This window comes from Anser anser (genome assembly GCF_964211835.1).
Source record: "Anser anser genome assembly, chromosome: 1".
Taxonomy (NCBI): domain Eukaryota; kingdom Metazoa; phylum Chordata; class Aves; order Anseriformes; family Anatidae; genus Anser; species Anser anser.
The window spans coordinates 7,740,314-7,765,131 of record NC_139720.1 but is presented as its reverse complement, the minus strand read 5'-3'; the positions used below and the strand labels follow the sequence as shown (position 1 = coordinate 7,765,131).

Sequence of the window (24,818 nt, the reverse complement as noted above, 5' to 3'; positions counted from 1 at the left end):
TTGCTGAGCAGCCCGTTACACACGTGCAGCGCTCCGCTCTTTCAAATGGAAAGCATCTCCGCTACCTCAGTTTCCTTATAGGTTTCACCAGGGAAAAAGATGACCTGCTGGGCATCCCGGAGTGCTGCCGGCGCGTCCTTCAGATTTCCTGCGGTAGCTGAGCTCCTCGCTGCCTTTCACGGAAGAGCGGATGAGGCTTACCCTTCCTGGGCTCCCCCGGAGATGCACAGCTTGGTGCTTGGCTGTCGGCAGAGGAGGAAAGCCAGTTTTCACCTGAAGCTGCTGAGACACCGGGTGGTTATTTCTGGAGATGACATGGAGGAGTTTGATTGGGTTCTGATAGTCTCTGCATTATATTATGATTTTTTTTTTTCATCCTAGAGCTTTCCCAGGTGACTTGTCCTTGAAGATTAGCTATGTCGTGTAATGAGAGCTGTAATACGTGGTGTAATGTGAGCTGTAGCACGTGGGGTTTTACTTGCACAATGTCTCGGACATCACCGCTGCTCCCGGAAAGTATTCTTGCAAAAAACTGTAGTGAAGTTTGGGTCTCTTCAAGGAATGGAGGAAAGGGTGGGCAAATGGTCACGATGGTTTCGTTTTTTTGGGAGGCTGGGAGGCGGTGATTTTTGGCGCTTCTAAAAGTAAACCAACTCTCTCCCCCCGCCTTTCCAAGCCTCAGAAGTACTTCTGCGCAACGCAGAGAGCAAACCGGAGCGCCGTGCACTGTACCTCCAGGTGTGCCTTTTGTCAAAGTAAGCTGCACGAGGACGCGCTGACCAGAAACGCCCAGGCACGGGGAGTTTTGTTTATTCTGGAGAGAAGCCCTGGCAGTGCCTGGGGCTGCCCTTACAGTTCTGTTACCGCAGCTGCGGAGCCCTCCAAAGACAGCCTAGGCATGCCCATGGCTCTTCATTTACCCACGACATCTCTCAAGTTCAAGGAGACTGAACAAGTCATAAACTTCTTCCGTAAAATACAAACATATTATTATTTATTTTTCCCCAGGAAATAACTTAAAAAGCTAGCTTTAGGATTTAAGAAATGTTATGTCCCTGAAAAGCAGAAAGGATTCATCTCTTGGGCTGGTGCCATATTACGCCGAAAAGATGCACAAAACCGGCCCTGAGGTTCCAGCAACAAGAAAGCCAGCCTTGAAGCTTGTCATGAGGACTGTAGTTGTGGATGTCCATGCTAGTCATTTCCTTTTAGTTTAAGGGGCTGAAACACGTTACAGATGTCCTTCTATCAAAGCATTCTCTCTTTCGAGAAAAATCAAATCCAAGTTCGTGAGCCTGTTGTGTTTCCTCTTTGGTTAGTGACTGAGTGAAAAGAGGGAGTTTTCTGTGGCTGTTTTATGTGCTGCGTTCTTTTCCTAATCATGCTGAAGTGCCATACCTTCAAAGTTCCCTTTAAATCCACGTATTTACTGCATGTTCAGTGACTCTGATGTATCTTTTTTTAATCTAGTAAGCAAAATAAATCTCCTTGCTCAAGGATGCGAGGAAAAATTACTACCTCAAGTTAGCAAATAAATGTGCCGGCTATTGTTTTGTTTCCCAGGGGCCGAGGGCCTTTCCTGCCTAGCACCGTCCTGCCACTTCCAGAGACTCTCTCTGCCCTGGGGAATTTACGATTGAAATAGGGAGGAGAGAGTGAGCGAATGGTGATCGGAAATGCAAAACGGTGATGTGTGGCATTTTTTGTGATGCTAGCGTTGTGTTTTTGCAAACCTGGAGTAAAAATACTTCTTGCTTTTGCGATCAGTTTTGTGCTGAATGCAGCTGCTTTGCTGGACAGCCAGATCGTTACGGAAACGTCAAATTTTAGATAGATCTTTTATGTATCTACATAAAAGTGATTTTTCACTCATGCTCCTTGCGTTACAAGAATAACTTTCACTCTGTGAGCTGTCTTACAGGAATCCGTATACTTTCCAGCCACTTAAGATCTTATTTTCTCTGTAGAAGTACCAAAAAGACATCTCTCCAACCTGCTGTCTGCATCCAGGGAACTCACAGGATTAACAGATCCAAGACCCAACATGCGCCTTTAGTTAAAGGTAATCCATTTGCCAGCATCAGCCAAAAGCTGTTGCAAGGACATATAAGTGCCTATACACCTGTACAGGAGCACAGGCAGATAAAAGAAGCCCACTTTTCTAAGAAAATAGGACTTCAAGAACCCCAGAGCAATACTTTTCACTGGAAAACTTCTGCAGTGGATGTCACTTTTGTTGTGAAATTTTCTAGCAGACCCCCCAAAGAAGAAGGGTCAGTTCTAGGGGCAGAGTCAGAGATTAGTGCGGTCAGTGAGGCTGGGATAGCTTCTTAAAGGACCTAGGTGACGAACTTGAGAAGAGAGGAAAGTATTTAAATCCTGGGAGACTTCTTGGATGTTCTAACAGTGGTACACGTAGCTAACTTTTCCTGTCCAGAGTGTAATTCAGGTGTCTGCCTGGTCTCTTCCTAATCCACTGCCACGGTTTCCTACAGCCAAGTAGTTCTTCACTTCCTTTCTTCAAAACTATCGTGCTGCTGCTGGCATGGCACAGCATGACTGCAGGCAGCATCAGCCACAGAAACTTCTGTTTCTTCCCATTTCTGTGGTGCTGGGCCTGTGGGCAGCTCTTTGGGATGCCCTCAGCTCTCCACCCAGAAGAATGCCCAAGTTTTAGAATACTGTGCTAATTAAGCTCTTAGTGTCTCCCACGTGAAATTCTTCATTACCGAAGCATCCCAGGACCAGCTTTCAATGAAACTGCTTTTACCTCCCTCAGAATTATGCAAGAAAAAAAGAGTCTAGCTGCTGAAGCTGTTTTACTTTTCTGTGTTTCTCTATATAAGAGTAAGACTTTGTTTATGTGCTTAATTCCTCCGACTTCCATCATCTGGTAGCATGAGGGGGAGGGCTGCGTTTGTAAGGAGCTGTTCTGTGCGCTGCAAGGCAAGGGTTTAGTCATGAACTTCGGGGTAGAGGAGCACGTGCTTCTGAAGAGCCTGTTACTGCCAGTATCGACTGAAAACCAGTTAATGGCGAGTCCCATGGAATAGGACACAGATTGCTCTGATAAAACGGTGCTCTGTTAAATAACTGCTCTGAGGGGTCATTCCAACGCCTCCCTCCCGTTTGTAGCAGTGGATCTTAATATCTTTATTACTAGTAACAGAAGGACTGGTAGAATTAAATATTAAAGTTTGAGTCAGTGGTGAGTTCATTTAATATATTTTTTTTAACCTTTAATGGTGCAGAAGCCTCGAGTGATTCCCTGCTCAGATCTGATAGTCCACCAGACTTAAGATTCATCTTTATTTTATCTACAGAATCACACTTCATTCGAAGGTATTTTTTCTTTCTAATGGGAAGTTGATTAATTGACTGCTAAAACAGCTACAGATGAAGTTAATTTACTACCCAAGATGTTTAGAGTGCCATGAAGTTGAGCTCGATTTAGAAAGCACCACGTTATACATACTGGTCAACAAAACACCGAATATCAGAGAGCTCAGTGCTGTAAAAGCAATGAAAGAAGGAGCGCCTACTCCCATTCCTACTGGGCATTTTCCTTCAGGAAGGGGACTGGAAAAATGCTTTTTTTTTTTAATACAGCCATTCGGATTATAAAGATTTATATAATTGGTGTATCATTTCTCTTCTTAAAAACTTCTCAGAGTTAAGATGCCTCAAACTCACCTTGGAGTACCATGGTTTGCAAAATGGGAGGCTTGTGGATGTGTTGTAAGACACGGTTTCCTTCCAAAAGAAGAGGAGGTGAAAGCTCAACAAGCCATTCACAGAAAATTATTCTGATTTTGTGTAGTGTAACTAAACGAGGTAATCCCCGCTTAGAATTTTATAGAATCGTTGTGTCCTTGAAAAACAAACTGTGTCAGGGCAAACAAATTGTTCCAATATGTATTTGAATAGATAAATATTTATTGTTGTCCTTTTTTGTTTGTTTTTTGTTTTTTTTTAGCTGATGAGGAAACAAAGACTGAATCGTCTTGCCTCCAGCGATAACTAGTTAGTGCAAGGCTAGAATTTTAACTCAGGACTTTGAAGCAAGAGGAAAACAAACAGGATGAGATGCTGCAAACAGAAACATAACGAACGGATAATATAAACACGTTAAACTTTGTATTTCAGGCAGAAACTCACTACCCCGAGATAGAAATCCTCTTCCCATGGAGGCCTTCAGGCAAGTAGGCAGCCTAAAAAGCTGCTGCCTCGCGAAAACAGGGTCTGGTTAGGCCGCGGTCATTTCCGTACGTGCCAGTTCTGTGCCTCTTACGTTACCCTGATTAAGCTCGTGGCTTCTGAGAAGATTCCTTAAGACAAATGGGAATTCAAATCAAATTTCCAAATAATTGAAGTTCAAATAAGGAGCACCAGGCAAATAGCGCTTCATTTTGCAAAGCTGCAGCAGAATCATGCCGGAGATTTTCTTTACTCATCTCCCAGATAGATAATTTGTGTGAGTCAGTCACCCGAAGCGGCTGTGCTAAATGTGGAAACGTAGCTGAGTCAAAGGCAAGTGATTGGCATTGTTTTATGGGATGCCAACAGCTACAGATGCATTAAATGGCAATTTTTCCTCTGTCCCGGCCAAATGTTAAATTTCATTAGGATTTGGACTGCGCATAGGATAAACATTGTGTTTTTTTGGGGGGCAAGTCCTTTGGATCACAAGGGCCGTGACCTTAATGTGTTGTTTTTTATTTGTTTGTTTGCTTGTTTTTAATGTGAAAGAAGATTCATCTCAGCACAGTGCTCACTTGCTGGAGGGGTGGTAGCACTCCTGCAGTCACTGCGCGTGTCAGTATCTGCGTTGTGTGAGAGCAGTGTGGTCCTGTAACAGGCTTTGGGATTTTTTCCCCCTTTTCTAAAGAAGCATTTGGAAGGCCCGTGGTTTATGCCAGTACCTAGTGTTTGCATCACTGATGGAAACGAAGAGATGGGGAGTTTTTCATGGTGTTTCTGTGCAGTAATTAGGGACTTTCTAACGAGCATTTCTTGTTTCTAAACGTAGTCATTAAGAAACAAAGCAAACTTTTTGTAGTTTTCTGGACAGTTAAATGTTTTCTGTGCTGGATGCTGTCTGAACCAGCTCCCTTTGCCTTAACTGCCTTGTTTGCTCCGGTGCTTGTGGCTCATTTGAACGGGAACTCATCAGCACTTGGCTAATTTGAAAATCTAAGGTAAATAAGTGATAGGGCGTGCTAGGGGAATCAGGAGGTCCTGCAGTGAACCATGGTGCTGTTTGAAACGATTTAAAAATATTTCTGGAAACTAATTGTTGAATGAAGAACGAATGGCTGGAAGCTTAAACTTGGAACAATTCAGGGCATTTAAAGCCTAGGCTGGGTTTAAGCCTGCTGAGTCTCTTTTAATGGGAGGCTTTAATTTAACTGTGCAGTTCTCCCCCTTCACCTGTGTGATTTTTGTTCGGAACATAAAACTTTTAATCCAGAGCCAGCTGTTCAGCAGCTTAAATCCTAACTTCAGAGCTGGCGGCCCTCGGCTGACATCCAACGAAGGTGCGCACGTACGGGCGCACTAAAAACCGGTATGGAAAAAATCTGCCTTGCAGCTGGTGCTGGTGGTGGCACCACGCTTTCTCTCCTCCCAGCCCCGCTCCAGACTCCCCGCGTTGCTTTTCACAGGCTGGGCGTAAAGCGGAGGGCAAAGCTGCGTGCTGGTGTGGTTTCCAGAGCCAGACGGCATGATACTGGGCTGCAGCTGGATCCCTGCCTGCTTCTGCTGCGGGCATGAACAAAAGAAGCAAGGAAGTAAAGGCAAAGCAGCCAGCAGCTGGAGGAAAGGCTTTCAGTGACAAGACTTGTCCTTCGCTGACTGGCTGCATTTACTCTTGCTGCAGGAGAACCTTTTGCATTATCCAGCATAAGACAATTTATTACAGGTTTTTTAAGTGCAAGATGCTTTGGAGTACAGGTGTCAGTTACGTAGCGGGCAGACACCAAAGTTTGTGAAAGGACCAAAAGTGCTTCTTGCGAAAACGTGGATGAAGGTAACCGGGGCAGTGCTCAGTGAGAGCAGAGAGAGGGTGGCAGTACAGCTCAATCACACCCAGCAGGCTGTTGTGCTTTTTGTAGAAGAGGTCTTTGTACTTAAAGCTCAAATCGTTTGGACTTTTTATGTGTTTCAAATCTGCCACAGAAGCCAGAGGTATCTTGCAAAACGCCTTCTTCCAGGTGGAGCGCAGGCAGGGTAAGAAGGTGAGTCAGATTATGGGACTAGCTTATTACATAAGCCCGGAAAGAAAAGGAAGTGAGAGAATTTAAAAATAATAATAATTCTTTGAGGTGTATCTGTTTGTACCGTATGCATTTTCGCTACAAGCTGAAGCTGTGAACTTTCAGGCTGATCTTTGGGAGATAAGCTTGCAGGAGTCCTTCACACCAGCATCACAAGCTTGAAGTCTCCTGCTCTGCACGACTAAATCCCTCCTGTCATCCCGTTCACCTGCAGATCCTCCAGTCTGGACTTTGTTTTGGTTCCCTGCTGCTTTGTTTCTTCTTGATCTGAATTCTTCGAACAGAATTGTGGTTTTTTTTTTTTTTTTTAGTGTTAACCTGCTTCGAAAGGCTGCCGCGTGCGCGTCCCATCCCACAGTGCCGGAACCAGCCCTGGCAGGTTTCCCTCCTGGGTGGAGCCTTTCTTGACTCAGCCACCACCTTACAGGAAATCTGGGGGAGCTTCCTATCCTGAAGGCTACAAAACCTTGACAAATTAGGCTGTAACCAGCCAAAATTTCAGAGGAGAGGCCTAAGAAAGTCATTTAACTTAACTACCTGACCCGATTCTTTATTTGCTTCATGGTTATGAACCAGTTTCTCTTTCTGTTTATGTTTTTGCTGCTTACCTTTCCATTAGGATTCCCCGTGGTGGCTGTTGTAGCCTGCCTTTTGCAGCCTGGTGTTGCTGATTTAACTAAAGCATTAACAGAGCAGCACTCTAGGTTCTTCCTGCGTTGTGTCTAGCTGCTGTACGACATGGTTGCTACCTTTTTAAAAGGCTGTCGCGCAAGAAAACCGCGCTGATTTCCTCCAGCACAATCTAAACTGTCATTTTGTGGGCAGCTGCGATGGGAAATACTGGCTACGCTTTAATTCTTGCTAACTTTCTGACCAATGAACCGTAGGAAAACTTAGTGAGGCTGAACGGGGCGGGGGGGGGGGGGGGGGGAAACCCAGGCATTTCTGCCCCCTCGTCCTGTTACCGCTGTAAAGATTTAATGCTCCTTTTTCGGTGCCTTCTGGAAGCCTTTGTAGCAGAGCGAGCGGTTCCTGTGATTCGGCGACACGTGCGCTGCAAAGCCTTGAGAAGCAGAACGGGTAGGAAACTTGTTATTTCAAACTGTTGTGTCTTTGTAAACCAACTCGAGGCCTTTGAGTTGAAAGACTTAGCAGTCGGGTTCGGCGTGCAGCTGGGTCGTATCACCGAAAAAAACAGAGCTTGCTTTTGCGTGAAATGGAAACTTAAACACACCAGTAGGAAACGCGGCGAGCCCACGGAAAATACATTGGCCGCGCGTTTTGCAGTCAGGGATCATATTGTAAAGCAATTTCTTTGGGTTGTGGACCTGTCGCATCACGCAGGATCAGTCTTTGCTAACTGGGAAGTGCTCGTTAAGGAGGGGCGGCTGCAGACCCGAGCGGGTCTCGTAGCTGTGTGCTCTCTGCTGGCCACTAACCATCTGTTTTGTCTGGTATTCTTCCCAGGGCGTGAACAAGCCTGGTGAGTAACACATGACAAACAAATACAACGAGGATTGATACATTTGGCCAATGCCTGGAGTATGAGGATCTTGTTGTTTTTTTCCTACCTCCTGCCTTTTACACCAAATTTTACCTTTTCCCCCTTAGCAACCTGGACAAGAAGGTTCCTGCCCATTTTTCCTGCATTTTTTTTTTTTAATTTTAGCAGCAGCTTTTTTATTTGCATCTTGCAAGGAGTTGCACAGGCTTTTATTTTTCTTAATTTTCTTTTTTATTAGTACATTAGAGGAAGGCTAAGGGCTATATTCTACTGGGGGAAAAAAAAAAAGAAGGATGTCAGAAACATGCTACTTGCTACTTTCAATAAAACTTTAATTAACTAAATGTTCTGTCTGGCCTCCTGCCCATGTAATAAATAAGGACTAGAGACACTCGCCTAAGTCATTATTATCTGTTATCAAAAATACTGAAGTTTCCATTTCCATCCCACTGTGGAGCTGAGAAAAATGGCCAGCAAGTGTCTATATGCCAAGAAATCTTGATGACTCGGGTTATGCGGTTCCCTACATGTGTGTGTTTGCACTGTTGTCCTAAAGGGTCGCTGTTATCAAGCTGTTCCGTGTTTAAAGCTGCCTCTGTACATACAACGTATGAAATCTGTGCTAGGACTCCCGTTGACTTCCCTTGTAAGGTCTGCCCAGCGTTGTCCTGGGTTGCTGCAAGATGTGTCTGCCCTCTGCAGAATTTCGTGGAGAGGGAAATTCCTGTTCAAGCCTGCTAAGTCAGGATTTACACCACCGAGCTGGAGCTGGGCTGCCTGCAGCAGAAGCAGACAGCAGCTTGTGTTCCCCGGGAGGTACCAAGCCCCCCTGCTCCCACCTTGTGCGAGGTTTTCCTGGTTCTGCTCATGTTTATTTTATTTTTCTGGGGCCTGATGCTGGCCTGCCCCCCTCCGTAGAAGTGGCTGACCTGGTGTAAGGACTGTCTGTCCGTCAGGTGGTTTCCTTTGAGTGCAGTTGCAGTGAGGAATTAATGAGGAAGGAAATAAGAGCTGCTGTTGCCTTTGTTTACTCTTTTTGTTCCTGAATCTCCTGCTTCTTGTCTCTAATCTTCAGCCTCAGCAAATGGGGTTTAACTCTCGTTAGGTGGAGACTGCAGACGAAATGTGAAGCTGTCAAAGGGGAGCCTGGCATTTAGGCCCTGGCTGCGTTGCCTGTGATGAAACATCATTTTGTTAGCTCCCCGTCAGGTAGCCACGCGTTGTGAGAGCAGCTTTGGTCCCAGAGCATCTCACCCTTCCAGAGCACCGCGTGCTGCAGCCGGAGCTACAAAGGCCAAGCGTTTACAACGCGAGCTGTGTCACCTTCACGGAGATTCCTGGACGCGACCCCGCAGCGCACAAGGGAAGGGCACGATGGCAGCACCCTCTCCCTGTTGAAACGTGAGTTGAGACCTGGCTTCTGAAGGCTAAATCCAGCCTTTTCCCAGCTTGATGGCACTCTAAACATCTGCTCAGCGTGAGCCAGTGCACGCTGCCTCTCCTGGAGCCATCCTTTGGTGGGACAGTGATGTCCTGTGGTTGTGGTGGCCTTTTTCTAAGGGCCCCACGTCACCTGCTGCCCGGATGGGTGGCTTCGTGCTCAGGTTGTCTTCTGGCAGCGCGGATGCTGATGGCCACAGCTGAACTCCAGGCAGCTGAGCTGGTCTGGCTGGCTTGAGCCTACTTCTCTGTTCCAGTAAGCTGCAGATGCTGTCAGAGTTTCCCAGCCCTGCTTTTTTGTTGGCATCGCTGCAGCAAGAAAGCATTTTAGGCGCTTCTTTTCTCTGTCAAAATTATTACTTTGCTATGAATCAGACCTGACTACTAAAAAGTGCGGATGCAGGATGATTCCCTAAACCGGAGTGACTCTTCTTGCCTCTTAAATGAGCTGAAGTCTACTGCATTTGGGCTGTCCTGAGCTGCCCTACAGCTTTCTCCAGGCCCCAAAGAGGCATTCGTAGCAGCAGAGAGCAGCCCCTGGTGATGGCCAGCAAATGGAGGGGAAGGAAACATCATCTTGAAATCCCACTCCCTGCAGACGGAGAGCCCTGGCGACCGTTACGTGGGATTCTCTCTTGAGGGCAGGAACGTCCCGGCGCTGCTCCTTGGGGCACAGGAAAATCCATTATTTTTTCCAGCCCATTTCTTCATTTCCTGGTTCACCATTCAAGTAAAATTTCCTTTCGAGTGCCGTTTACGTTTGCAGCTTTAAACAAGTGGGAAATGCTCTCCCGTGGCAGGCTGCAGTGTAGTGCTAGTCGTTATTTCGGAGCTGGCCTCTGGGTTGCCTCTTGCCCCCTCAGCTGTCATCAGCTCGCTCTTAGGTTTTTCCGAAATTTTTGCTTCGCTGCTGAGGTCCGCTGCTGATTGTGGCACAGCAAGAAGTGAGCTCATACAGGGCTCAAATTACTGTCGAACCAGCTCAGATCTCTTTAATGGAAACCTTCCTTCTTTCAACCATTCTGCACTCATTTTACTTCAAGTCATAAAACTTCTTCTGTTTGAACTTTTATGAAAACAAACCCAAACCCTCGTCTGTGTTAGTTACAGGACGCTTTGGTTCCTTTCCCTGTTTTTGTTTCGTGTTATTTACTTAACTGCTGCTGGAGTAGCTTCTTGGGCTAAAAAGACACAGCTTCTTAGCTAAATGATTTAAATGTTTCATAAAGGGAGATGCATAACCAAACTCTTTGTGAAATGACTTAAACATCCACTCCAGCTCAAGCTTTAAATAGGAAGCATGGATCATTTCAAAAGCCAGGAAAGTTTGGACATAATAGAGTATGGATGTGATAATACTTTTTAGCAGCTGTGGAGCTGAAGGAAAACGTCTGACTGTATCTGGCAAAAAACTTGCACGCGTTTGTAACTTGGGGTGCATACATAGGAGCTCATGAGGCAGAGCAGTTTTTTGCAACCGCATGCAACACCAGCCCGTATTTACAAAATTCTGCAGAAAGTATCTTCTCTCTCTCTCATTTTCTTTTCTTTTTTTTTCTTTTTTTTTTTTTTTTTTTTTGTGAGGCTGAGATCTGCCAGGATCTGTTGTAAATTCCATCTTCTCCCATGTTCTTGTTTTGCTTTTTGGCTTTCCGTGCTGCTGGCTGACCTGTTGGTGATGCTTAAGTTTAAGGAGACCTCAGTTGCACAGTCATTCATGTGGAAAAAAAAAATTGTATGTGCTTCTGAGCTTTTCTCTGAACTCCTTACGTTTCCTGAGTGTTTTGAAATGGCACGGTATTGCCCAAGTTATTTCAGCAGGTTGTGAAAAACGGTTTGAAATAGTAAGCCTGGTGTTTTGGCAGAAAAAGCTTTGGTGTCTTCTACCTTCACGTTTCCAGCAAACCTGTGGTCACCGCAGCCTGTGGGTTCTCTCCAGTTGTTGTGCTCGAATTTCTCAAGGTGCCGTACTTTTTTTTAAAGGCATTTTAGCCCTCCAGGCCCAGTGCTCTGTCCACGTTCAGTAAATGACTCATATGGAGATCAATGGTTTCCTGTGTTTTATTAGCACTCCAGTTTCAGCTGGTCCTGTAATCTCATGTTTCTTTTTATAACTATTTTATAAGGAGAAGGACCCAATTAAACCAGTTCGGGTTTCTCTGTTCCAGTGCTGTTACCCTGTCTCCTCGAACCAAACCTGCCTTGGCTGTCTGCAAGCCTCTGGCACGTTCCCCCTCACTTCTACGCGCACGCCGAAAGCTGCTGCAGCCATTTACACAGCCCTATCTGACCATCTCTGCCTCCTTTCATCCTGATGTTTGCACACAAAGCACACGATCTCGTGTTTGGTTCGTATGTTTTGCAAACAGAGGCCTAGATTTGCTGGACACCGACATTTTTAAAAAGAGACTTCTGCGATGAAGGCTCCAGCAGCAACCTCTCCGTGCATCTCACCCTGCTCTGGGTGCCTGGCACGTGGTCAAGCAGCCCTGCTGCGGGCTTCACCGCCCTGCTGTTGAACTGGAAACGAACGAGGTGTGGAAGCAGCCACTGCTGGTGCCTTCACGCTGCTGTGCGAGCATCCTGCTGGTGTGGTGATGCAGGAGCGAGTCTTGTCCGGGATCAGGCCAGGAGAGCAGACTTTAGGTCCTCTGCTGGGGAGATGAGGCGTAAACACTAACTGTAAATTCAGGTCTGGCACAGAGTCGTTCTAGGATGAATGTGCGTGTGGGGGAAGCTCTCTGGAATTGCATGGATCGAAACATTGAAGTTCAACTGGATTAGAAATACGTAAATATAATGAAGGGCAAAAAATATTGCTTACAAATATGTTTGCGGCTAAATTTCAGGTTTATTTCAATGAAGTCTTCAAACTAAATTCCCTACCCCTGATCCGAGCAACATGGGGCTTCCCTCCCACCACGAACATCTGTAACCTGTTGGAATTTGCTGGTTAGAAGATTTGAACCAAATTTCGTGAGAACCAAGCAAAATTTGTCAGAAATCTTTCTTTTGAATTCAGGAAGAGCATTGTCTTGATTTTCATTTCATTTAATGAATTCAGTAGCTAGTTCTTCCAATTCAATAGGTATTTCTAAACTCCTCACTTTCTCAGCTTAGAAAGCCAGGAATGTGGTTAAGACAGGGAAGGATAACTCTACGAATTTCCCAATCTGGAATAGTGACAACAATAATTGAGTTGTTAACTTTAGATAACTTCATTCGTTTTATAAATTTGATCTGTAAACAAAAAGTCTGTTACATTTCATGCCCAGTCTGCTTCAGGCGACTTTATTTAAGTAATTAAAATGTTTGGCGATAGAGACGTTGGGAACTTGCTCTGCCTTCGCTTACCATAGTGCAACCTTGGTAGGAGAAACAGCTGAAAACGTGTTTGCTTTGAACATTAGAACCAAATCGTTTTCTCTGCTGTGATAACGAGTTTGAGTAGATATTATGTGTGACCAATTAGTATGTGTTTTACCTGCCTGCTAAGCAAATAAAAGGCTCACTTTACAGCAACCTTCCTGCAGAGTACGGCTGAAATGTAGAAAGAGTGAGGAATATTTGACAGTCAAGATTTCGGCTGAAATCATTTCGATTTTATCATCCGTTCAGCGCTACGACACAAATCAACGCCAGTGTTTCCTCCCCTGGTACGTCATCTTGAATCCTTTTAAGTGAAGTGGAAAATGGGGTTGTTTTGAGCCCGTGTGCACCTTGCTCTCGATGTAAACCGTTGAAACCAACAGGCTACAAGCTTCGAATATGCACAAGTCGCCCCGGCAATGCATGAATATATTTAGGTGTGCAGGTTGTGAAGAACCTTTGTGGTCTTTCAAGGGTCTACCTTGGGTAAAAGCAGGTTTGAAAACCAAAGCTTGCTGTGCCTTCTTTCCTAGATCTAACAGATGCCTGGATAAAGGAAATTAGTCATAAGAAGGAAGTCTTAAAACTGGTTTGAGTTAGCTTTCGAAGGTGAGGGTTACGTTGGTGATTTAAAACTTGGGATTTCTCACCACCACCAGAGCCAATAAATGGTAATCTGACATGAGCTTCTGGCAAGATACCGGCCGGTCTGCAAAGGGCTGCACGCGAGTTGAAACAGATGTGGTTTGGGATCAGCTGAAGCCTACTTCGCAGCCTTCCACTGTGCGTCTGAGGCTGGTGACGGAGGAGGAGAAGCGAAGAGATGACTTGTGCTCACCAGCACGGGTTTGTTGTAGGGCTGGCTGTAACGGACCTATTATTCCTGTGTGCTTTGGCCAGTCCTTTGACCTTCAAGGCTGAGTGGAGAAAGAGCCTCACTGGGGCAGCTGAAGGACAGGTTTCTGAAAGACAGCAGCCGATCCCATCCCAGTGCCTCTCTCCAGTACCCTTTGGGGTTTCACAGCACCACTTGGAAGACTCCTGGACAAGCCCTTTCCTGGTTCCCTTCGGCTCTGAAGACTGCTACCACAGAAGACGACACTACCGAGAGGAGCAGAAGGGAAAGTTCTTCGGGTCTGTGCCTTCCCGTCTCACTACCAGCATCCTGTGCTGCATACGAGACCGAGGAGCAGGAAGGGAGTGACTTCTGCACAGTTTTCTTTCCCAGTCCGTGTGACCCTCTCACGTGCCTCTTTGGCTCGCCGGAGGAGAGCACGTGCTTCTTCGCACGTTTGCTCAGTAAATAAAGGAAACGGGTATCGAGTGCCTTACGTCCTTCCAGGGCTCTCACGTTTTTTTCCCTCCCCTTAATATTCATCTGAACGCTTGATATTAACAAAACCGCAGTAGATTAAATAGCGTTTTCAGCCCCATCTGGATGTGATTGCTGTAATTGTTGCCAGGCAGCGTTTGAAGCCGTTTTTATCTCAAAAGAAAAGCCACCCAATGGCAGGGGGCGCGGGAGACAGGCTGCTAATGGGATTACGGCGTGCGACATCCACAAATGAAATCCTCCGCCGGGGAGGCTGCCGAAAGAGGAGAGCAAATGATGCAAGAGGAATGCGAAGAGGCCTGGGTTTGCATCTTAATTAAGGCTTAAAATTTATAGTTTCAGCAATGGGCCTTAATCTGCTAGCCGAATCGCGGCTTTATGGCTAACGTATGGGAAACAGTCTGAGTTGGGAAGAAGTGTTCAAAACGCAGATGTTGAAAGCATTTAAGCCAGATGCAGAAGGAGGAAGGGGGAGAGGTAGGAAGCAACTCGGGGCTCTCTTCATAAGGCGCTGATCAGGGCTTGTGTTTCTGACTTTATTTATTTATTTCCCTCAGTCATTTGGATTATCGAACATTGGTTCTCTTTTAACCATCGTTTTAATCAAACAAAACATAGCATTTTATCTGAAGAGAAGCTTGTCCTATTTTTTAACTTCAGATTTTTAGATCCAAAGGGAGAAAGCTCACATTTTTAACGGACATTTTGTGTAAGAGAGTAAAATAAAAAAGCTCTGTCACTAAAACAATATTTCAAGACTTGCTTTGGATTTGTTTTCAACTTGGAATGAATCAGTTTCCTCAATACAGTTTGATTCTATATAGCAGTTCTTAAGTTAAAGCTGTGGTAGGGTTCCCTGCAACTTCGGGTGTCTGGACCAGGTGGGAGGAACTGCTGGGGACGGGTGAAGGTCCTCCAACAGCTTTGGACCACGCTCTCCATTGCCCTTGGAGGACACAGAAGCACTTCTCCTTTTCTTCTTCTTCTTTGAAGGGTAGTTAATAATAAATATGACTTCTCTGAGAAGCCAGGGATCGCCGATAGGCCAATTAACCAGGCTTATCAAACGAAAACGTTTTAATTTGCTTTGCAATTTAAAACAGCAGAACGCTTCAGCCTCCGTAGCACCTAGCTCCGATTGAATTGCGTCAGCGTCAAAGGGCTCTCACTGGGGATGAGGTTTCTTTTTGTTCTACGTGGCCCACGTGTCACTTCGGTTCTTAAATTCTGCATACGTCTGTGTCCTGTGATGACCTTTTTCTATGGGACTTGCAGATATTTCTGCTGTTTTTCGCATGCGTCCTTCTGTGCAGGCTCCCGGGGGGGGACTGAGGCCGTTTATGACTTGATAGAGGATTGTTTTTTTGTGTGTACTTCAGAATTAATCAGTCATTATTTTAGAAAACATTTGCACAGCGATGGCACCTGTTAAGCATAACATGCTTCTAGGATATCCACTGGAAAGAATATCCATGAATAAAAAATGAAGCACTTGAATCGATATTATTTCTTTTCATTCCCTGCCTTCTCAGTCTTGCCTGTTGCTTTCATGTTTCGTTCTTTTTATTAGCTTTTCATGATGGTGGAGTTTTCCCTTCAGAAGAGGCGACGTGGCCCTGTTTTTCTCCCTTGCTTTTTTCCATCCGCAGCGCACGCAGCGAAGTGATAGGGAAGCTGGGAGTTATAATTTCAGAACTGGGCATGCAAATAGTTTCTTTAAAACATCCCTTTTTTCCTCTTCTTGTTTTGCTTGGTTTTCTCGGGGTCTTATTTTTTGCCACATTAGCTCTTTCCCGTTACCTGCTTTTATTATTTTGTTTTATGGTCTGTTGTACACACTGTGCAAACACAGTGTAAATCAGAGGCTGTTACAGCGCACTTCCAATCAGGTGAGGTCTCCTGGCCCTTGCTCATAAAAATCTTAAACAGCACAGAGTGCTTTAGTTGTAAGTACAGTTTTAATAAGACGACTTAACCCTGTGCTAATTTCCTGGAGATCTCTGTCCTTGTAACAGCAGTCCTCATCAGGGCTGTTAACATGGGGTTATAACTTTCTGATGTTCACTAAGGCCAAGTTTTCTTTCCAGTGTTCTTCTACCGATTTAGGAAAATCGCAGTTGTATCTTCACCACATCTGGGTTTGTCTCCTGTGTGCCCGGAGTAGTGCACTTACTGACTGTCTTAATTTCCAAATTTTATGTTCAATTCGTTGGCTCGTGTTCACTGAAGCTATCAGCCTTCTCCAGTCGAGGGTTCGTTTGGTAATGACATAGAAATGAGGATGGGGATGTGATCCACTGGTTTGGAAAAGTGGGTAAGTGTTAACTATAGGCAAAGAATAACTGAGCATGCAATGGACAGGTGGTGAGAGTAACCTTCCTGCACTTCCTTCTACTCGCTCTGGTTTTGTTCCCTCCTTCTTTTCATGATCACAAAACTAGGTTTTAACTTAGCATAGATGGTTTTTCTTCCCCTTCTACTTCTTTGTCAGCATGGAGATGGACACAGCCCTGACAGTGATGGGCCCACGGGCTGTCCAAAGGCAGGTGAGACAGTAGTTTGTTGCCAGTGTGCTGAACCTTACTTAATTGATTTTTTTCTTTTTTTTTGAGGGTATGCAGCAGTACAGTGTGCCTTTTGTGATGCTGACAGAGCCTGTGAAGTTTTAAACACATTTTCTTTCCAGAAGCATGGCAGTGTTCTGCACCCTGGTGCTGCTCACGGTTACATCACCGTTTCCATTATAAAGCCCCTGTTTCCAGTACCGGTGCTGTGGGCAGTGCTGTTAGACAGAGCTCTGTGGGAAAAGGTTTTGTTGAGAGTAAGAAAGGAAAATCTTCCTGCCTTTTCTAGTGTTGCTTTCACCAAAAACATTACAAGGGAAGAAAACTTCCACGTATATTGTTACAATGGGCTTAGATGTAGTTTTGGGTGCTTGGAATGAGAAGCACCTGCTTGTTGTGCTGTGGGAATGTAGGGAAGGTTCAGGGTACAGTGGGATGGCACTTTGCAGGACCTGAGGACCGGTAAGTTCCTAGAATCAGAGAATCCCAGCATGGTTTGGGTTGGAAGGGACCTCAAAGCGCACCCAGTGCCACCCCCTGCCATGGGCAGGGACACCTCCCCCCAGCCCAGGCTGCCCAAAGTGGGGTCTCCCCGGAGCCTTCTCTTCTCCAGGCTGAACACCCCCAGCTCCCTCAGCCTGACTCCACAGCAGAGGGGCTGCAGCCTCTGATCATCCTCGTGGCCTCCTCTGGACTCGCTCTGATACATCCCTGTCCTTGTGCTGGGCCCAGAGCTGAACGCAGGCTCCAGGTGGGGTCTGACGAGAGCAGAGCAGAGGGGGACAATCCCCTCCCTGCCCTGCTGCCCACGCTGTGTTGGTGCAGCCCAGCACACGGTTGGCTTGCTGGGCTGCAGGCGCACATTGCCGGCTTGTGTTGAGCTTCTCGTTAACTCCCAGGTCCTTCTCCTCTGGGCTACTCTCCATCCATTCTCCACTCAGCCTGGATTTGTGCTTTGAATTGCCCCGACCCAGCTGCAGGACCTTGCACTTGGCCTTGTTGAACCTCAGAGGCTCGCACAGGCCCACCTCTCAGGCCTGCCCAGGTCCCTCTGGATGCCATCCCTTCCCTCCAGCCTGTCAGCTGCACCACACAGCTTGGTGTAGGCAAACTTGCTTGGGGGGGCACCTGATCCCACTGTCCGTGTCACCAACAGAGATGTTAAACAGTGCCAGTCCCCGTACTGCCCCTGAGGAACACCACTGGTCCCTGATCTCCACCTGGGCACTGAGCTGCTGACCACAACCCTTTGAGTGCGACCGTGCAGCCAGTTCCTTACGCACCGAGTGGTCAGATCCACGTCTCTCCGATTTAGAGACAAGGATGTTGTGTGGGACAGTGCCAAAGAAGCTCTGTCTTTGCTTGACTTCTAAATTGTCTGTATTCATTCCCAATTTCCTGGTTTTAGTGCAGATTAAATGAACGGTTGAGTTAGGGCTAATAGAGCAAATAGTAGGTCACATTTTAGAGTGAGAGAGGATCTTTTAGTATTAATGCTAAACAGGCTTAAGTCTTATTTAGCCAACAACTTTAGTCTGCCCTTCAGACTTGTATTTCCCACATATTTTGTTAATGGCTTGCACATTTGGGAAATTACTTCTAAACAAGACTTACTGTAAAAAGAAATCAAATAGCGGTGATTTATTAAAAGCTGTTCCAATTATTAACACAGGCTATACACATATACAGATACAAATGAACATGTATGTATGTTTATTTCTGCGTTTTAAAACAGCAGGCTGCAGGCTTTAACCGCATGTAGAATGGGCTCACATTGTTTTTGCTTGGCCACAAACATCTTGGACTTAAAAGGAGAATAAACAGATGTACGCAAGAGGGATGCTTGGCATTGTAAAGTTTAGCCTTCCCTCCCTGAGTTAGGGTCATCTCTTTCCAGTGATGGAAAATCCGATCTCTCTTCTGTGAGAAAGAGGAAAATAGGCAGGATTGAAAATTTAATAGGCAGGATTTAAATTGCTGCACATCCTGAGGTGTACCAGATGGTCAAATGCAGAAGGGCTAACCGTTATGGAGCTCAGCTGAGACTCTCAGGATCTGCCTTTAGTTTCCTAAGTTCTGACAGAGTTTGCATTTCTTTCTTTGCGGTCCACATCTTCGTGTGCCCTGCGGTGTGCCACGAATTAAAGCTGGGAAACGTTCAGCGGACGAACGCAGGCTTCTGCTCTGCACTTCAGCCCTGGTCTAGCTTTATGGGCAGTCAGGTGAAGAGAAACATCTCGAGGAGGTGATTCCGTATTTAAATGAGCCAGGGCACGTGAGCTGCCTGGGAGCCGTGCTGCTTTCCAGCTTTCTTCACTTTATTTTTGTCTGGTGGGGTGGCTGCTCTACGCTGGGTGCCCGGGTGTGCAGAGAGGGACCCGGGGTTGCACTGGGTGCAGCACCGCGTGTCCTTGCTCCTGCATTGCATTTCTGATCCCGACACCGTGTTTAAAGCTAAACCGGCTATATTTGGGTCTGTGAGCCGTGGGACATGTTTGTCGCTCGCTGTGTGTGGGGCACAAAGTGCTCAGCAGCACCGCAGCCTCTTCGAAGAGATTCACTGCTGCACGGTGTTGCCGCTGCTGTTGGCAGCAGTAGTTGGCCCAAGGCACGACCTCGTGCTCTGTGTTACACTGCAGCCTGCTGCACAGGCAGGGTCCAAATAGCAAATAGGGGCTCCTGCAAAAAAGTCTTGATCTTGATCTTTCAGATGTGTTTTTTCTTTCTTTTAAAAGTGGCTCACGGGGCACGAGCTTCCTTCCAAGCAGCCAGGGAGGCAGTGAGCCAGGCTGGCCCCAGCGCTCGCTCCATGTGTGCTCCTCTGTGCTCCTCCTGTCGGCTCTGCTCCTGCACTTTGTTCCTGCAAGTCACAGAACCATTAGGGTTGGAAAAGCCCTCCAAAATCATCTCGTCCAACCATCCCCCTACCACCAGCGTCACCCACTAAACCATGTCCCCAGGCACCACGTCCAGCCTTTCCTTGAACAGCCCGGTGGAAGATTGATGCACTCACATGAAGGGCATCTTTCGCAGCATTTTGTGAGCTGGAGGCTGATTTAGCACGTTCCTGTAGCGCTACTAGCTATAACAACAAACTAAATCCTTTTCCGAACCTGCGTTCTCGATGTGCGTGCACGTGTGGGTTTGTCAAGGAGAGCCATCCCGCTGCTACCCGCACAAGTACGTGCTCCTGAGCGTGGAGTGTGAAGCAATTCAAAAAAGCTCTTAAAATGGGGGGGGGGAAGCTGGTGTCTAATGAGAAGTCTTATGCTGATTTAAGCATGCATATGATTTGAATTTATTTAAATAACTGTGAGAACACGTACTAGCAGAGCCGCTTTTCTCAAGACCTAATTGCTTTTAAGTCGCGAAAAACTCATCGTGTGCGTGCACGTCTGCGGCTCCAAACATCTCTGAGAGAAATGTGGATTAATGAAGCGTCTTGAGAGTGCTTGCCTATACACGCATTTAACCTAAACCCGTGGTGAACTGAACGTATGAATGCTTCATTACAGAGACAGAGGCGAGCCTAAAGTTTTTAATTTAAATGAAGGAAGCCGGGGCCGACTTTCATATGTGTCCAAATCGTGCTCGCATGTCTCCTCGCGAGGAGTCTGTCACGCATTGACAGGCTGATCTCATTCTTCTCCGGCGGGCGCAGATGGGGATTCTTGAACTGGGATCAAATTCCTCGAAAGTCGCCGCGCTGACATCTTGTGAAGGTGTGAGAGGAGTGGGAATTTGGATGGCAGAGGGTGCAGCAGCAGAGGATGCGACGAGGCAGAAGCAGCGACACTTCCCTTTGCTTTATTCAACACCGCGGTGATGACTGTGAATGTAAAGCATCTCACAGGGGCGGAATAAACGCTTCTCTCTCTTGCCATCTAGGTTCAGTATCACACAGATCCTCAGCTTGATTTCCCGTGCCCTCGTGTAATTAGCTCAGAATTACAACTCTCAACACCACTTTCTGTATGAACGTCCCAAAATGCGAGTCTTTTCCCCTCCAGTTCGTATTTGCGTGGGAATCTTGGCTACCTTGCAGCTGTTTTGACAAGACCTATGAAAACCACGGGTCCCAGAGACACACGTAGGTATTTCCTCTACCTCCCCTGCACGTGCGGGCACCTCTCCCAGGGCTGCAGTGTTGCTGCTTCCTTTATTCCTGGGAATAAAGTGCTCAAAGCCACCCGTGGGTGCCATCAGCCGTGCACCGAAGTGTTAAGAAGTTTGAGCCAGAGGTGACTTTGCTCTGCCTGTTGGTATCAAACGGAACAAGCAGAGGTGTGCGTTTGGATTATTGTAAAAGAAAGGGGGAAAAGCAGGGGAAAACACAAACCACCAGGATGTTAGATGTAGTCGTAACAAATCAAAAAATTTTCCAGATGGCGACGTGCTCCTGCCCTTTCTGACAGACTCTTCTCACTTCCCCGTCAGGCTGGTAATCCCGTTTGTCCACAGCTTTTCTGATTGAGCTCCTCTGGCTCTGTCGGAGAGGCTCGAGGTCTTGTGAGCAGGCTTGCGAGTCGGTTAACCCTAATTTAAAACACGCGGCGTTTGAGAGCACAGCGTGTGCTGCCGAGGGAAGAGCTGCTCAACACTGAATTCTCGCGCTTCTCTCTGAACGTTAAAGATTCACACCGGAGGGGGTCTGGTGGCTTTCCTTCAAAACGTGTGGCTGCAGCCCCAATGCCAGCAAGATTTTGGGTTGAAGTTGCAGAATTGTATCAGACCCCAGTTGGCTGTTATATTTATTAGATACCTGCTTGCTTGATGGGCTTTTCAGAGGAAAGTTAGGTGCTTTTTTTTCTAGGTAGGATTAGTTTAATACGTGCAAAAACTGTGTGTGCGTGTGAAGTCCTACTAAGTTGAGTCAGTGCTTTGGCAACAGTTTTTAGTTTTAGTCAATGTTCTTTTTTTTCTTTTCTAAAGTCGCAGTTTATCAGCTATCTCGTTCCACTCTTCCAGCAAAAAGCAAATATCGCTGCCTTATTTTTCAAGTCTCGTGGATCTGATGGAGCTGCACAGCAGAAGAATGAAGCAGGGAAGGGAATTGCGGCTGGTGGGCGACTGGCTGTAGGCGGGTGTTCGGTATCCAGCAAGAAAACTGGCAGACGTGTAGGCTGCAGACGTATTTATATAACGCAGACTGTTGGAGTTCTTGTCTGTGATGCCCAGCTCTGAGTGGCGTTGGCTAGTTGTGCACGCACACCCGCTTGCTGCTCCCGTGAACGCACAGATTTGTGTGTCTTCTTGGCGTTTCTTTACAGCGGAGGAGTGGGAATAGGCTGGCCAGGAAACATCCCATTGCCTTGCCCATTGTAACCGGCACTGAAAACAGCTCGAGGACGTGACCTTGTGTACTGAGCCTCATCCTGACAAGTTCTCAGCAGCTTCCAGAGGCTCTGGCATCGCCACGGCGCCGTGGGCTCCGCTTCTGCGTGCCATATAAGCCACGTGCAGTTTTTGCCAGGCGCTAATTCAGCCTGAAGGTACTCTGGTCCTGTCTGAAACGCCCTGCGTTTGGCACTGCTGCGTCAGCAAAGCTGTTTGGCTACAAGGCACACCAAAGGAAAGGAGGGGAAGAAATAGTCGGCCTTTCAAGCCAAATGCTCGAGCAGCTGCTTCGGAGCAGCAAGCGTGGCGCTTCCCACAGGACTCGTTCCCTGCACGCAGTTGGTAACACAGTCCCTCGCTGTTCAGTCTCCTTCCTAGTAAAGAGCAGACCTCACTGGTAATTTCTGAGGCTTTTTACTGCTGTTTTCAGGCCCTCACATGTGTTTGTAGCGTGGTTTTCTTTTAAACCATACGATACAGTTCCTATTATGAGTCTTAATTTAATTCTTGTCTGACAAAGCTCCTCCTGCCTGTTTTACACAAAGCACATGCTGACATCTACTCCGTTCCTTTCATCAAGTTTTTGGCAACATAGCGATGTGGGACGAGTTGTTCAGGCCACGCTGACTTGTACCTGCTGAAAGGTCTGCCTCCCAGTTTGTCTGTGTTGGTGGGTTTTGATTTACTCAGGAAGATACCTGCAAATGTTTGTGGGGAAATGATGTTACCACCAGATCTCAGCGTCTGCACTGGGTCCTGTACTTCACTTCAAACTTTCAGGGTTGTGTTTAGTTTGGTAATACGGAAATAAAGGCGATCTCCATCCATATTTGTGGACTGAGAAGGACAGCAAAACGTTTCATGTGCAAAAGGAAAGTTCAGGAATTCTGGGTTTTGGCAGCTGCGAGGTTAGTGGTGCACGACTGAACGCTTAAAATTGCTTTCTGTTTTGGAGGAACTGGGCCTCAAGGGAACCACTCGGATACAGGAGGGTCTTTGGGTCCTGCCTGCCCTGTTACTTTGTTCAGTGGCAAGTCAGGACCTAAGAAGAGATCCCCTGGTATTGTTTTGGCCTCTTGTTACCAGGGTTTTACTTAGCTGATGAGCTATGAGGCTGTCCAGAGGCTGCCCTGGAAATCCCCCGTCTTTTGCAGCAATGGGAGTTTCTCCCATCAGTAACCTGTTCGGTGCTTGTCCGAGCTTTGCACGTCTCCATGACCCCGTTTCCCCGCCGTTAACATGGATGCAGGGGGTTTTACGGAACAGATGCGACACCTGATCGAGGCTGACAGCTGGGCCGAGTGGCCGGGCTGTTGGTTTTCCCGGTGCATCTTTGCTCTAGTTGTGGCCTCTGCTTCGGAGTCAGCATCGGATGGGTCAGGATCTCGAGGGGGAGCCCTCCAGGTTGGTACGACACCGAGGAGTAGCTGGGAAGAGCTCAGTGTCGCTCCACCTTCTGGGCCTCTTTGTTTGGCTTTTGCTTTTCCCAGCTGTTTTATTTTCTAAGCGAGCGGCAGGCACACCGAGCGAGCAAACCCAGCGCGCGGGGATGCGCTCCCAGGGGAGACGCAAGGCGACACTTCTGTAGCCAAGGCGACTTCTGTAGCCAAGACGACTTCCGTAACGAAGATGGTTTCTGTAGCCAGGATGGAGAAACGTCACCGTTCACCACTTGCATGGGTTGGGGCAGCAGCTGCCATTCCTGGGGGCAGCGGAGCAGATGTCCTCGCTGCAGCTGCTGGGGTTCGAGCGGTGAGACCTCCGGGCCGGCGCGGCTGGGGCAGGCACCTCCTGCCTTGCTGGGACAGCCTCTGCTGCCTCTCGGAGACCAAGGCGGGCGTGCTGGAGGAGAGCAGGAAGGTGCCATGGGCGGGCAGCTGGGAGAGTTTGCTCGTGGGGAATTCGAGCCCTAGGCTGGAAAGGGGCCAGCGTGACTCCCGCGCCCCAGTGATGAGTACAGCATCCCCGGGGGCACCGAGGGGCTCTCGTACTTCTCCCCGGGGATGCCTCGCATGTCAGCTGTACAAAAGGAACGGAGCCACTAGAAATACTCCTCGCTTCGTACTTCTGAAGATTTTTAACCCGGGGAACCAAATTGCTCCATTTTAGTTTTGATTTTGTGTGTGACTGCTTCTAAGAAAGCGCTTCGCAGGGCTCCGTCTCATTAGCGCCTCCATTCAGAGCGATGATCCAAGCAGGAGGACTAATAATAGAACTTAACGCTGCTGCTTTTGATTTGAGAACTGCATAAAGAGCGATGTCAAATTAAAATACTTGGTGTTTTGTGTGTTGCCTTTTGTAGTCGGAGCCCTTTTTGTGACAAGCGACATTAATTTTCTTACAATTCTGGAAGAAAGAAATCGGATATCTATTTCTAATTGCTAGTGCTTAGGAATATGATACGTGCGTAAGGCAGGAGAGATTGATTAGACTCATTATGACATGAAAGGAAAATGTCAGCCTGCAAAAATAAGCAATAGAGTTGTTGCATTTTTTATTACACTTTCGCCTTGGGTGCTGTATAACTGGAAAAGGAACGCGCACGAAATAAAAAACGCCACCAAAAAACCCTTGCCCTGAAAAATAGAGCAGCAGAGGAAGGGAAAAAACCTTAATTATTGGGAAAAAATTTAGTCCCGGGAGATTGAAGGGTATGACTGGCTTGAATAATTGCTTGCAAATAAATATATGAAGCGGGGAAAAAAAAGGAGAAATACGTATTCTGGCTTGGAATCACCAAGAGGCTGGGTACATGCACGAGATTGTGCTCGGGACTGGCGGAAGCAACAGAAACATTTCCAAATGGGCCCAAGCGGTGCCGTGCCAGGGAGATGTGGGCCAGTGGAGGGCTGGGGAGTTCTCCTCCTGTGCCATCACACGGGGACTTTGAGAGGAGCTTTTAAGGGCCAGGGGATGGAAGATAGGCTCGAACAGAGCGGGACCATGGGGGCGAAGTGGCCTCTGCCCTGTCCTTCGTGCACCCTCCCTTTGCCACC

At 47.1% G+C, this 24,818-nt stretch overlaps 1 protein-coding gene across 5 annotated transcripts in view; it reads left to right on the top strand.

The window, feature by feature from the left end:
• Positions 1 to 24,818, top strand: part of FAM107B (family with sequence similarity 107 member B) — a 60,294-nt gene that overhangs the window by 5,927 nt on the left and 29,549 nt on the right. The window contains exon 2 of one of the 5 annotated variants that reach the window (XM_083809577.1): positions 1,968 to 2,062. The exons of 3 other annotated variants lie outside the window; for them this stretch is intronic. Coding sequence is in view for 1 of the 2 variants with exons in the window: in XM_083809578.1 (XP_083665704.1) it covers positions 7,256 to 7,355 (100 nt within the window). In the remaining variant the exon portion in view is untranslated. Of the gene's footprint in view, positions 1 to 1,967; positions 2,063 to 7,218; positions 7,356 to 24,818 lie in introns of those variants that run through there. One more of the 5 variants, XM_083809578.1, reaches the window with a different exon arrangement.